Source organism: Pseudorca crassidens, chromosome 16, assembly GCF_039906515.1.
Source record: "Pseudorca crassidens isolate mPseCra1 chromosome 16, mPseCra1.hap1, whole genome shotgun sequence".
In the NCBI taxonomy this organism is placed as follows: domain Eukaryota; kingdom Metazoa; phylum Chordata; class Mammalia; order Artiodactyla; family Delphinidae; genus Pseudorca; species Pseudorca crassidens.
The window spans coordinates 72442828-72458037 of NC_090311.1; the positions used below are offsets into that span (position 1 = coordinate 72442828).

The following is a 15210-nucleotide window of genomic DNA, read 5'->3' on the forward strand; positions in this document are numbered from 1 at the left end:
CTCAGGCATTAGAAGTGAGTGTAGACCCCCAGTTCCCTTCTCAAGCCTGTACACCAGAATCTGAAGCTGCCTTTTTTTTTTAAATATCTTTATTGGAGTATAATTGCTTTACAATGGTGTGTTAGTTTCTGCTTTATAACAAAGTGAATCAGCTATATGTATACATATATCCCCATATCTCCTCCCTCTTGTATCTCCCTCCCACCCTCCCTGTCCCCCCACTCTGTGTTGTCACAAAGCACCGAGCTTATCTCCCTGTGCTCTGCGGCTGCTTCCCACTAGCCATCTATTTTACATTTGGTAGTGTGTATATTATCAGTGCTACTCTCTCACTTCATCGCAGCTTCCCCTGTGTCCTCAAGTCCATTCTCTACGTCTGTGTCTTTATTCCTGTCCGGCCACTAGGTTCATCAGTACTGTTTTTTAAGATTCCATATATATGTGTTAGCATACGGTATTTGTTTTTCTCTTTCTGACTTACTTCACTCTGTATGACAGACTCTAGGTCCATCCGTGAGGCTCCCTTTTTTTACTTCAAGTTCTCCAAGTCACTAAGACGGCAGTGCAGTGATTTTGTTTGTTCAGGCAGCAAAATCACATGTCAGGGTGATAAATATGTATGGAACTCTGTTTAGTTCATTTTAAAGGCACCGAGGCTAACACTGCCGTTGCATCCATTCAGGTGAAAACTTGTTCCCTGATGGCAGGGGGGAAGAGACCTTGAAATATGTTCTTCATTAAGCTGGCTCGGCCAGTGGCCCTCTTGGCTTTTAGTTTTTCAGGGCTATTAAGGCTGAGCAGGAAAATTGGCCATCACCTAATAGCTAACAGAACATTTGGGGCAAAGCTGGGTTTTCTGGTTGTTGTTGTTTTTCGTTCCAAATTATCTGAACCTCAGCTTTGTGTGTTCTTTGTTTCTTTTCACGGAGCAAGGGGCGTATACATTGTGTTCCCAATGCATCTGCAAAAGGCTTCTGGGATGTTTTCATTGCATTTTAAATGCTGCAACCACCAGAGGGCAAATTATAAGCTCAAACTTTCCTGTTAGCAGCATGCCAGAAATCTCTCAGTCTAACATAATTTGCACTGTGATTAGAAAATACACTAAATTTGATGCAGTTCTTTAGTCTTCAGAAATCACTGAGTTTTTTTCAAAGTGTGTGCATGTGTGTTGTCATTACGGCCGGAGTTAATGTGCCAGCCTCCCCAAAGTGTAAGGGCAAGGGCAAGGGCAAGGGCAAGGGCTTAGAAGCCTCCCAGGCTGACTTCTTTGACGAAATACAGGAAAGCGCGGGTAGGAAATAAAGGTAGAAGGAAAAGGAAATTAAAGATAATGAGGTGGGCTTCCCTGATGGCGCAGTGGTTAAGAATCCGCCTGCCAACGCAGGGGACACGGGTTCACATCCCTGGTCCGGGAAGATCCCACATGCCGTGGAGCAGCTAAGCCCGTGAGCCACGACTACTGGGCCTGCGCTCTAGAGCCTGCGAGCCACAACTACTGAAGCCTGTGTGCCTAGAGCCCGTGCTCCGCAATGAGAGAAGCCACCGCAATGAGAAGCCCGCGCACCGCAACAAAGAGTTGGCCCCGCTTACCGCAACTAGAGAAAGCCCCCGCGCAGCAACAAAGACCCAAAGCAGCCAAAAGTAAATAAATTAAAAATAAACAAATAAATAATAAGGTGAAGCTGGAGTGAGAGGTTGCTTTCTTCACCAGGATAGGGGTAAGCATTGCTATTTCTAATTGAAAAGGTGAATCTTGGTGTTTGAAGGATACTTGGCTCCACTGTAAATGGACTTGAGCTATCACTGGAAACACTTTTCAAATGATTTCAAAACTACAGTTATAAATGTTGCAACGTTTTGCATTTATTGGGTAAATTTTTTTTTCATTTTCAAAACAGTTTACACTCAGCCCAGTTAGTAGTTACCTTAAAATACAGAGTTATATCCTCCTGCTAATTATCTTTACTTTCCTTTTTCCTCTTTATTCATTAACTGGATAAGAAAGATGGGGCTTTTTATTTTAATTTACAGTAAGGTCTCAGCTTAGAATGAATTCTTTCTTTGGGCTAAATACTCTCTATTCCTCAAAGAAGAAAAGGCTAGTTTTTACAAAATGGATTTTTTTTTTGCAGGTTAACTCTAGAGCCTAAAGGACTTCTTTATCTTATTTGTGGAGCATCTTTTTTAAACCTCCCTCCTAACCAGATTTCTTTAAAGGTGTTAATGCTTTTTTTTTTTTTTTTTGCGGTACGCGGGCCTCTCACTGTTGTGGCCTCTCCAGTTGTGGAGCACAGGCTCCGGATGCGCAGGCTCAGCAGCCATGGCTCACAGGCCTAGCCGCTCCGCAGCATGTGGGATCTTCCCAGACCGGGGCACGAACCCATGTCCCCTGTATCGGCAGGCGGACTCTCAACCACTGCGCCACCAGGGAAGCCCTAAAGGTGTTAATGCTTTAAGCAGCATGATGCTACTGGGAATCTAGGAAACTCAGACTTAGCCCCTTAGGTATTGTGAGTGGACGGGAAGCCCCATGTACTGGAGCCCTCCACTCAGAGGTGAGAGCTTGTCCTTGGTGTTGAGGATGCTCACAAGAAAGCAACATTTAAAAAATAATTAATTTTCTGGAAGGACCTACCTATTTTTTTCCCTTGCAAAAGTTATATATGCCTTTCCCTTTAGAAAATGACAGGTTCGACAGTTCAGGCAAACCTCACCGAGGATAAACGAAAGAACTAACAAGATCATGAAGAACTGTTGGAGATCTGGGGGGGTAGGAACTGAGAAGGAGACCCAGCACCCAAGCCTCCTTTTGTCCTGAACACATTTGCTATTTATTTGTTACAGAACAGCCGAGAAACTGAATTGTGCTTTTGACAGTTGTGTGGAGCTGGGGTTACAGAAGTCAGAACATGGGGCTGGCCACAGGTGAGGACAAAGAAAAGTCACCCCCACTTTAAGCTGGAATCATGAAGAGCTACACCCTCAGGACCAGAGTGAACCAGTTTTGCATCATCTGGGTGAGCTAGAGAGCTAGCTTTGGTTTAGGCTTAAGGTAGACCCAGACCTCTGGTGCCTGGCAGAAGAAAATGGAATTTTCTGGAGGAAGGTACCATCACCCTAGGCCACAGGTTTCACCTACAAATAAAATTTTATTGAATTTTGGGTGCATTTTGAGGGACTATCCTTACAGGACTTTAGGAGAGATTAGAAGTGGGTGTGAGTCAAAGACAGGATCATGGAAGACTTTGGTTTTGGCCTCCATGACTGGAAGAACAGAGTTCTTTCCCACCATTTAAGGTGGAAAAGATGGCAAGTGGAGTAGACTTGGAGTGGCAAGGTCAGAAGTGCAGTTGAGATGTCTAGACATCCAAATGTAAGTAACAAATAGGCAGGCTCTCTCAACAAGAGAAGTCTGGGCTAAAGATATAAATTTGGGAGTGTTGTTATTAATTAATTAATGCCTGGAGAAGAAGACCAAAGACACAGGAGATCACGTAGAGAGACTGCAAGGACGAGCCACAGAGTGGAGGAAGGTATTATCGACATATGTAACCAACACAAAACTACAAATCAGCAGAAAAACAGACAACCCCAAAGAGAAATGGCTAGAGACTTGAACTGGTTCTTCATATAAACAGGTAGCTAAACGGCCAGTAACCATATGGAAGGGTACACAACCCAATTAGTAATCAGGAAAGGTGAAATCAACCACAGAAAGAAAGATATTACTAGAGAATCTCCATGCATACCGTCAGAGAATGGAAATAGTTTCAACCATTTAAAAATAATTTGGCATTACCTAATGAAGTTGGAAATATTCATTGTCTTTAACCCAGCACTTCCACCCCTAGGTATATCTTATAATGTTTGCACGTGTGCACCAGATGTGTAGAAGAATGTTCTTTGTGACATTTGTTCATAATAGTGAAAAGCTAGAAATGACCTAAATACCCATCATCTGTAGAGTGGATAAATTTTGATATACTCATCCAATGGGATATTATCAGGCAATAAAAATACACACCTCAGCTATACTCAATAACAGGGGTGAGTGAAGTCACAATTTCATTTAGCAGAAGGTGCTAGACAAAAAAGAATATAAAATCAAGCAAAAACTAATGCTTAGAAATAATAGTAAAATCTTTTAAGATAAAAGGTGCAAAGAAGTGAATACGATAAGAATCAGGAGAGCATTTACCTCTAGGGGATAGAGGATGTGATCTGGAAGGGATGCACTGGGCTTTGGGGTGCTGGCGATGTTATATTTCTTGATTTGGGGCCATATATATATATATTAATATACACCAGTGGTATCCTTTCTACTTGCCTGGTTATTTTGCTCATCCGGAGGCTTAATCTAGGGGGAAAGAGTCTGTAGGAAGGGAGGTCATTCATTACCATTCATCCAGTCAGTATTTGCATAGATAAGACATTTTTCTAGATGCTCTAGGGTAGAGTTGAGCAAATCCTGGTCACTGCTGTTCATAGAGCTCACAGTGCTGTCAGGGTGATTGAGAGTGCACCCAGGTGCTCAAGGGTGGCAGCACACGTCAGGGATAAGAATAAAGGCTTTGAAGCCAGAAGCCTGTATTTTAAGCCAGGATCTACCTGTTAGCAGCTGTGTGACTCTGGGCAGCTTACCTCATTTCTCGAAGCTGTGGCTTCATAATGTGCAAAATGCAGATGGTAGTATCTACCACAGAGTTAGAAATAGTAAGTGCATTGATGTGCATAAAGTGCTTGCTCCATAGTAACTAGTGCCTTGAAGTATTAGCTGCTTTTTGAAGTAACTCAGAGAAAGGATATGAAACCACCATGAATGTAACTCATAGAAAGGATATGAAAACACCATGAACAAGATGTGGAGATGCACCGGAAGCACACTGCGCTCATCCCAGCCTGAAGAGCGGGGAGTATACGTGATGCTGAGGGCGTATGGGAAGGAGCTGTGGGAGTTTCAGAAAGTTGGAGGGAGGGGTCCAGGTACCCTAGTCAGAGGGCAGTGTGACCAGGGCTGTGGGCTCAGGGTGCAGCAGCTCGTGTTAGCATAGTCCTGTGTGACCAGCGGGGCTCGTGGTCTGGAAGCCCCTGGGCTGGAGTGGTCTGTAGACACGTTTGCCTGGGATCATAGGCTTCTTTTTTTTTTTTTTTTGCGGTACGCGGGCCTCTCACTGTTGTGGCCTCTCCTGTTGCGGAGCACAGGCTCCGGACGCGCAGGCTTAACGGCCATGGCTCACGGGCGCAGCCGCTCCGCGGCATGTGGGATCTTCCCGGACCAGGGCACGAACCCGTGTCTCCTGCATCGGCAGGCGGACTCTCAACCACTGTGCCACCAGGGAAGCCCATAGGCTTCATTTTGTAAAATGTGTTTTTTCAGGGAAAGAGTCTTTAGAAGAGGACACGAGCTGTGCCTCTAACTGCAGTTAGTACCACTCTCTGTGCTGAGACCCATCATTCTTTGTTTGCCAGATGCCTGGACCCTGAAGGCATTAACGTTTATAAACCTTAGACTGTCACTTGGGTTGAGTGTGAAAGTAGCAAGAGGAAACCATGGGAAACTTGCATGGGGAGTGGATCATGGGAGGAGTTGAACGTCATACCAGTGAGTTTGGACTTACTCTGCAGGTAGTAGGGAGCCATTGCAAGGTTTTGAGCAGGGTGTTGAATGCATAGAAAACTCTATTAGTTTAGTCTAGCATGATCTACACTGGACCTGGGGGCATCCATTAGGAGGCTTTGGCGGTGGCCCGGTGAAAAGGAATAAAAGACTTGAACTAGAGCACAGAAAGCACAGGGTATATTTGACAGCTGTTCTGGGGGCTGACTTAATGCCATTTGGTAACTGATGAGGTGTGTGTTGAATGAGAATAATAGTACCAGTGACAGAAGGAGGAAGGAGGTAGGCATAAGTGTGGGCCCAGGAGGCATTTAGTGGTGAGGCACTGAGTTTGAGGTGGGAGGCAGGCTTTCTGCTCAGCAGAACGGTTTAGAGTTGGTTAAGAGACTCAGTGTTGTGAGAGAGTTCTGAACTTTTTTCTCAAAGGCCATGTTAACTGCATGATACAGTAGGTCCTCTACATGCAAACGAGTTCTGTTCCGAGAGAGCGTCTGTAAGTCCAGTTTGTTCATTAGTCCAACAGAGTTAGCCTAGGTACCCAACTAACACAATCATCTATATAGTACTGTCACACAAATAATATTAATGCATAAAAAACAAATACAAAAAAGAAAACATTTTTAATCTTACACTTCAGTACCTTGAAAAGTACAGTAGTACTAGCTGTATCACTGCTGCTTTTTTTTTTTTGCGGTACGCGGGCCTCTCACTGTTGTGGCCTCTCCTGTTGCGGAGCACAGGCTCCGGACGCGCAGGCTCAGCGGCCATGGCTTACAGGCCCAGCCGCTCCGCGGCATGTGGGATCTTCCTGGACTGGGGCATGAACCCTTGTCCCCTGCATCGGCAAGTGGACTCTCAACCACTACGCCACCAGGGAAGCCCTATCACTGCTGCTTTTACACTTGCTTCCGGACATCCTGGACTTGAAATAAAGATACTGTACTACTGTACTCTATACAGTACTTACAATAAAGTACACAAAAGCACAACCAATCGCAGAGGATGCGCGTACATGACAATGTACGCCAGACACGTGAACTAACTTACGTGATTGGATGTGTCGAACGCACGTTCGCATCTTTGAAAGCTTGCAACTTGAAGGTTCGTGTGTAGGGGATTTACTGTAATTGTTTATGACAGTCCAATGACTTAATGTGGTCACTGTCCTATGGTGGGCTTTACTTGGTCCAGTGCAAGTGGCCCTAGTCCTTGGTGGTTGTCAATAAACCAGGCACGTTGGTTGCAGAACTGTGGGTGGTACACAGAAAGAATGATTACTGAAAACAGAGGTGGGGGCATCTTGGGTTTATCCTCAAGTTGCACTGAGAAGGGTGGGTCCCGGGGCTGGTGGCCGGAAGGCATGCCTCATTTGGCACTGGCTGGATTGACAAGAAGCCCAGACACACTTGCAAACACACTTCGCCCAGCCTGGGATTTGGCACACCTGCTGTGTGCTGAGTGGGTGGCCTGACTCATCCATGTGCACCTGCAGTGGTGCCTTCACCTGCTGGAGAGAATTTTTGCCCAGAAGAAAAGCCATTCAGTGAAGAGTGCTTGAATCTCCGATATAAGAAGCCTGGTTTACTGAAGTGGCTCCAGAAAGCTTTTGTAAATTATGAGAAAGACAACAATTATTGGTAATTCACTGATGCTTAAGGCTTGCCTGTTTTTAGATCAACTTAATGCTATACTTGTGCTTTTTAATGGGCTGGAAATTGGCTTTGGGACTCCATATGTGAGTGGATACAGTCAAAAAATGCTCATGTTTGAGTACTTAGAATTTTACAGGTTTGTAGTTGTATTTTTGCTTATAGCTTTTTCACTTATGTTAATATATTTTTCATGCTGAATCCTAAGGAACAAATCTTTATTTATATAACCCTAATTCCATTGAAAATGTGCTGCCAGTGGATCATCGGTTATATAACATAATTTCCATTCTATAAGGTTTTTTGTTGTTAATGTTAAAAGTATATTGCACGGGTAAGAGTTCCAAAACTCTTCCGTAGTCTTTGAGATTGACTTTATAAGAAGTATATTTACAGAAAATTCTGATTTTGGAAACAAATTTTAATCTACTTAAGCATTTTGCTTTAGATATTTTGAAGGCAAACACGTGAATTTTTTTCAAACACATTAATAGAATTTGCTTGACTATTTACTTCTTAGGTTGAATGACTTTTGTTCTAGCTCAGGATCTCTGACCTAATTGAAAGATTAAAAATGGTTCATAAAGTGTTAAGACCTTTGGTAAGAAATTTAAAATCATGGCTTGAATTTTATGCCCACGTTGAAGATGCTACTCAGAGATGAAACCGGAGTTTAGTTCTTTTGATAGGTCCTGGGTCAGCCTAAACCAGGCTTCCTTTTAGGGTTTTTGTTTATGGTATCATGGGCTACAGCTTTAAAATAGGCAGGTGGAGGGAATTCCCTGGCGGTCCAGTGGTTAGGACGCCGTGCTTCCACTGACGGGGGCACGGTTGGATCCCTGGTCAGGGAACTAAGATCCCGCATGCTGTAAGGCGCGGCAAAATGCAGAAAATAATAAAATAAAATAGGCAGGTGGATTCAGGGTGTTGGTTCCAGTCCTCCTGGGGCCACATGGCTTGAATATACATGGTGTCTATTTAAAACAGAAACGGTTTCTGAATTTTTCTCAGGCAACCTGTTATGAGGCAAACTCTATGGCTGTTAGTTCCTCAAGTTCTCTTTCCCTGCTCTGCCCCCCTTCTCCTTGCCCATCTTAATTCTCATCTCATAATTGCTTTGGCGGGGGTTGTTTCTGTATTTTTCTCTGTGTTTTTCTTTGTATTGGTGGTGTCTTTGTTCCAAGGAAGAACCAGATTTTCTATTTCTAGTATTCTGTTCAGAAACTCCATGCCCTGCCCCTAGATTGCCTGTCGCCCGAGAGATGGCAGAGCAAAGCAGGCAGCAGAGCCATGTGTTCCAGGTCTGTCTTTGGGGGACAATGAAAACTGTGAGTCTTTGGCAGAGTTAGAGCTCAGGATGGCTTGACATTTTCCCAGTGGGTTAGCATAACCCAGGGACCTCGCTTGAGTTCTGGTAACGACAGCTTATTCCTCAGGGTATGGCTCTTGAGAGGAAAAGGCCTTTTCAAATTGAGAGCTTTTTATAGATTTCCTTACTAGTTGAATCTGTATTCTTATAGGAAATACCTAATCAGATATTGACGGTGTTGGGCCATCTGTCTGTATATGAGTATTTTCCTCTAAGCCAATGAGAACCTTACCTTTGCTCAGATTGATATTCTGCGACAACTGCTGCTTGGGGGGCAAGAGATTTTTCAACATTAGATTGCATCCTTTATTGTTTTAATTTACTTCAAGGCAGAAGCATAACGCTAAAAAAAGGCAGAAGGGGGCTCTTTCAAATAAAAAAGACAGCAATTGAAAACATATTAGGGGGCTTCCCTGGTGGCGCAGTGGTTGAGAGTCCGCCTGCCGATGCAGGGGACACGGGTTCGTGCCCTGGTCCGGGAAGATCCCACATGCTGCGGAGCGGCTGGGCCCGTGAGCCATGGCCGCTGGGCCTGCACGTCTGGAGCCTGTGCTCCGCAACGGGAGAGGCCACAACAGTGAGAAGCCCGCGTATTGCAAAAAAAAAAAAAAAAAAAAAAAAAAACCAAAAAAAAAATCTGCCCAGCTTTCGGGGCTTCCCTGGTGGCGCAGTGGTTGAGAGTCCGCCTGCCAATGCAGGGGACGCGGGTTCGTGCCCCGGTCCGGGAAGATCCCACATGCCGCGGAGCGGCTGCGCCTGTGAGCCATGGCCGCTGAGCCTGCGCGTCCGGAGCCTGTGCTCCGCGACGGGAGAGGCCACAGCGGTGAGAGGCCCGCGTACCGCAAAAAAAAAAAAAAAAAAGAAAACATATTAGAGGAAAACACAGCTAATATTTTTAAAAAGCTATGCAAATGGTTTAAAGGTTTTAAGACTACAGTTCATTTTTCTAAAACCAGGAGATATCATTTAAGCTTAGTGTTCATAAACTATTTTAGGGCAAGGATAATGTCTTAACCATAGACTGTACTCACTCTAACATAATACATTCAGGTAAAAGACATGCCACACAGGTAATGTTTATAGAATACAGGTGTTAGTTGAAGATGTACATGTTTTGCTATTTTTTCCTCGTAAGTGATGCTTTTCCCACTCAGGTCTTTGTGTCCGAAATGCTGGAAACTCTTCTCTTTCTCTGTGCGTTCCTCTTAGTTCTTTTAATTACTGCTTGGTCTTGCAGAAACTGAGTTTTAAAGGGTTAGCTAAAAATAGACTCATCGCTGTAAGCACCTCTTCACATCTGCTTTCTTTCTCGGTCCCTGCAAGGTTGACCAGTTTTTTTTGGAGTTGTGCATCACAAACAGTTGGAGGGAAAACAGCATCTGTTTAGTCAACATTTCCAGTGTTGGAAGAAGATGTCAGATTTTTAACTTTTTTTGTTTTCTTTTTAAACACCAAGTATGGTGCTTTCAGAGCAATGGAAATTGTTTCAAATGTGGAGATGGTTAGGTGTAGCCTTTTGAGGTCCGTCAGGCCCACTGAGCTCTCTGTTGTCCATCTCACCCTGTGCAGGGTTTACAAAGAAACGTAGCATCCACTGGGTGGGCATATATGGCTCACTGTTTTCTACATTCAGTCATTTGACCTTCTGAATGCCAAGGGCGCACTAGGCACTTGTGGATGGAGGAGTGTGAAGCCAGCCCCTCTGAGGAGTGCTCAGGATCCGGTGGGAGAACTCTGGTTTAGAGTTCAGAGCAGGGTTTGGGCCCCAAGCTCTGCCGCCTTCCAGATGAATTACCTTGATCCATTAACCTGTTTCGTCACATTTGAAATGGGGGTGATCATGCCTGCCTAACACATGTGATGAGCCTGGTACGCACTGCCTGCCTGAGGAAATGGTTTTGAAGGTAGAATTAGGGAGTGGTGTCATCTTAGACCCCACAATCCAACTAGGTGTGCTTCATTGTTTTTAGTAGTTTTTGCTTAATCTGTCCATGGTTCTGAAACTACCAGGCCCTGTGGCTCTCATTCCCTTCACCCCCTACCATGAATCAACAGCCCCTCCCAGCTGAGAACCTTAGAAATAATGCACAGTGTTTCATGAGAACCCCAGTCGTTGTGTGTCCACTGAATTTCTTTTATTCTCTTTTGGTTTTGAAGGTTGGAGTACATTTTTTTTTTTTAATTTCTTTTGCAGCAACACCATAACCTTATCTTTTAATTTCATAAATAAGAGGCCTTGCCTTTTGGTTTTTTAGGAAAGATGTAGGAGGTGTGATGTTTGGTCTCATTACAGAAAGTTAATTATTTGTACTTATTTTTGCCAAGCATGCTTACTTAGTACATTGGGAAACAGCTTTCAGAATAATTTACTAAGTATTTTTTGTGATTGTAGCATCTCTTCCCTCTCTCCACACATTGTATAAATGCAAGTAAACTGTAATTCATTCAATAAAAACCAACAGTTGCAAATTTTCTATTTTTTAATAATTTTTATGCTCATGGTATAAAAATTTAAGAGTACCAAAGGGTTATATATATGCTGGAAAGTAAGTTTTCTTCCTTTCCTCATCCCCAGTTGTTCCCTACAGAGATAACCACTTACATGTTCTTAAAAATGGAAATCGGTGTTTAATCATGGTTTGATGCTCTGATATATTTGCCCTGTCATTTCTTGGCCTTTTCACTAAGATCAAGTGCCTCTGACTGTGCACTATAATTTTCGGTTATAAGTTAGAGGAATCAGGAGCAAGTTACTAGGTGTACACTTGGACATATGAGCAGAAATGACTAATGTAACTTTATGATATACTCGGTTTAACTAGCTTTCGGAGCCGTTGTTCCCATGGCTTTTGAGTGTCTTGCTTTCCACATCTGTGTTTTTTCATTTTCCAGTTGCAGCATGAGAAAGCTGAGCTAGAACAGCATCTCGAGCAGGAACAGGAATTCCAGGTCAACAAACTGATGAAGAAAATTAAGAAACTGGAGAACGATACCATTTCTAAGCAGCTTACGTTAGAACAGGTAAAAATGTATAGTTCTCTCTGTACCCTTTTTAGGATCGTTATAATTATATATATATATATATTTCTCATATCATCAACTGTTCTTTCAAGCTTTAAGAGGTCCTGAGGAATGTCAGTGAAAAATGTTTTTCAACTTTTTCTTCCCACAGTGGCGGCTTCCTCTCTGAAGTACACATTGGCAGATCTGCATAGCACCTGCTCACTCTTTCACACACTTGTGCTTTTCTTAACCACAATTAATAAAGTTTCAGGAGATACGTTGTGATGTACTGATTTATAGGCAGGAAATGTTAGGTTCCTTTTGCAAAAGGGGGAAGAATATGTTTTTAACCACAGGATCGTTTCTGTGAAATTTCCTGAGACGGTGTGGCTATGGAACTAAAACTTTTCTTTCAAGCGTTCTTCAGAACAATTAGCATTTTCTGTCTTTGAATTATTAGCAACCTTATATGAACCCTGTCTTTTCCCACCTAGATTTGTTGATACGGGTATGGAGCCCTAGACTTAGTTGCACGTCCTGGTTCAGCCACTAATGAGTTTTGTGACCTTGCATTAACTTCATTAACTTCTCTGGGCCCAGGTTTTCCATTTGCAAACAGAGAAGCACAAACTAAAGTCAGGTGTGGCAACCTTAAAAAGGTACAGAAGGCGGAAGGTGATAGCGCACAGTTTCTTCGGCCATTGCCCTTGGTAGACGTTGGTATTTGAGCACAGGTCTTGCCTTAGGAGGCCAGGCTGGTCCTTATTTGCCAACTCACAGAATCGTGGACCACCGTTATCAGTCCTTCCAAGTTGGGGTGTCAGACAGAAGCTCCTAGCGCTTTTCCCCACGCTCTTTCCCCAGAGTTAGAAGAGGCTGACCGTAGTCTACTGCCACCTGGTCTCCGTGTCAAATTCAGCGTATTCACATTTTCTAGTTCTTTGCGATGTGGATCCCAATTACCACTTTGATGATCTGGCCAAGCTCTTCATGCAGACTTGTCTGATTTATCCCAATTTTAGGATCTTTCTGTGCATCTTACTCCATGCTGACTGGTTCTTGAATCACCCTCGGCACCATTCTCATTTCATCATTGTACTTGAAGCTGAAACCGTGACGGCAATGTCAGGCTTGAGAGGAAGCCAGGGTTTGTTTTAAACTAATTGGACTAACTTTTGGTTTTTGTGTTATTCTTGTATCTACCTATATCAAAGGGTGGAACGTCACTGGGTTTTCTAAGACTATGAATAATGGCCTTGGAAATTTTTCCATTCCTTCTAGGTTAAAGAACAAAAAAGCTTCATTTCCAAGGGTTGGCTGTTTTACACATATCCAGAGTAATCGATTCTTACCCGTCCTCTTTGGAATTCAGATGCAATTTCTAAATTTAGAAAACTCCCCCACGTCCCCCCACCCCCCACCCCGACCCTGCCTCCAGCTTAAAGCATTTTGTTCCAAAGTTCACCTGTTTAATTTCCAGGGTAGGCAATAGCCAGTTCTTCCCAATTAAAGTTTTGAAGATTCTTGTTTAAGTCCCTGACATACCAAGAACTCGTTACTGGTACTTGTTAATCAAGAGTTAACCAAGTGGCCAGGTGAAATTTTCACAGTGGTTAGTATTGTGAGAACTTCACTTGGTCAACACCTTCCCTGTGATGGCTGTCAATAACGGAAGTAGCTTCTATCTTGTGTTTGTTTACAGGCTCCTTGAGGAGACTTTGGAGCTCTGACCCCCACAGTTCAGTTGTGGCCACAAGGTGGAGGTAGTGGCCTAGAGTCAGAAAGAGAAGGGTTGACTGATCCTACTGTCCCTGGGAGAGAGGATGGATGGCTGCACGGTCTTAAGGCTCTTTGGAAACTTTAGTGACTAAATGCTTTTAAAATGAGGCCCAAAGGCATACATTCTCCCAAAGTTAATGATTTAGTCCACTGTAAGGCTTCTTTCAGACCTCAGCACCAAAGAAATGGATTTCCACAATGGAATGTGTGCATTGCAAAGCCCTAAACTAGAAATTATCCTCAGATCTGGGATATCAGGTCCTTATTTTATATTTTTAATTTTATTTAAAAATTTTTTTTATTGGAGTATAGTTGATTTACAATGTTGTGTTAGTTGCAGGTGTACAGCGAAGTGAATCAGTTATACATGTACATATATCCACTCTTTTTTTGGATTCTTTTCCCATATAGACCATTACAAGTCCTCATTTTAATTAAGATGGGGAAAAGTAACACCATCCTAAAACTTTCCCCCCTTTCTTTTGGGTATGTCTAGGATGATTATATGTTGGGGAATTTATTTGTTTTAACTACAAGTAATTTTAGTCGGTGTTTAGGGGAGAATGTTTGTTTTGCTCTACTGTAGAAATAAATGTCTTCCATGTTTCCATGGATGTGATCTGATCCTCTCTTGTGGCCATCTCTTGGGATTATCATCTGTATTATAATATTTACGATACATCGTAGTCTATATAATATAATATATCCTATACTGAAATTATTATCAGAAGAGCCAAGGCATGTGCTGTACTATGCATTATAACGATATATGTGTGTAGTACATGCCTTTGCTCTCCTATCTGACAATAAACATATTTTTAAAACTAAAAGCTATTTGAAGACAATTATCCTATGTGTCCCGTGCCTCGCCGCTGCTTTGTTGGAAGAGTTTAAATAAAGTGTGGATTTAGACAGGTGCCTGAAGAGCTGTCATTTGTACTTTGAAAGGCGGTGTAGGGTAGGTTCAGGGTCTGGGTATTGGACTTGAATGGAACCAGATGTGAACCTTTTTCCTCTGCTGAATATCTTAATTATTTATTTTTTTGGTAGCAGCTTTATTGAGTTATAATTCACATACCATTCCAAATCATCCATTTAAAGCGTACAATGCAATGGTTTTTAGTATATTTAGTGTTGTGTAACCATAACCAAAATCAATTTTAGAACATTTTCATCACCTCAAAATAAACCTTGTCACTCAATCCCCTAATCCCGTTAAGCAACCACTACTCTACTTTCTGTCTCTGTGTATTTGCTTATTCTGGACACATCCTATAAACGGAATCATATAGTGTGTGGTCTTGTGTGACTGCCTTCTTTCACTTAGCGTGATATTTTTATCCACGGTGTAGCATATATCAGTACTTCATTCCTTTTCCTGGCTAAGTAATAATCCATTATATGGATGTACCACATTTTGTTTATCCATTCATCCTTTGCTGGACATTTAGGTTGTTTCAGCCTTTTGGTTATTATGAGTAATGCTGCTGTGAACATTCATGTACGATTTTTTGCGTGGACATGTGTTTGAATTTTTCTTGGAAATTAGAATGGAATTGCAGGGTCACATGCCAACTCTCTGTTTATCTTTTGGAGGAAATGCCAGACAGTTTTCAAAGTGCCTGCACCATGTTATTGCAGCCATCCTGGTGGCTGGGAAGCGGCATCACATTGTGGTTTTGTATTTCCCTGAGGCTAATGATGTCGAGTATATTTTCAGGTGCTTCTTGGTATATCTTCTTTGGAGAAATGTCTATTCAAGGTCTTTTTATTCTGGAATTATAAGAGTT

General features: G+C 42.7%; 1 protein-coding gene across 2 annotated transcripts in view; it reads left to right on the forward strand.

The window, feature by feature from the left end:
* CCDC6 (coiled-coil domain containing 6) overlaps window positions 1-15210 on the forward strand; it is a 112859-nt gene that overhangs the window by 60116 nt on the left and 37533 nt on the right. For both annotated transcript variants that reach the window (XM_067710900.1, XM_067710899.1), the window contains exon 3: window positions 11531-11659. In XM_067710900.1, the coding sequence (XP_067567001.1) occupies window positions 11531-11659 (129 nt within the window). The remainder of the gene's footprint in view (window positions 1-11530; window positions 11660-15210) is intronic.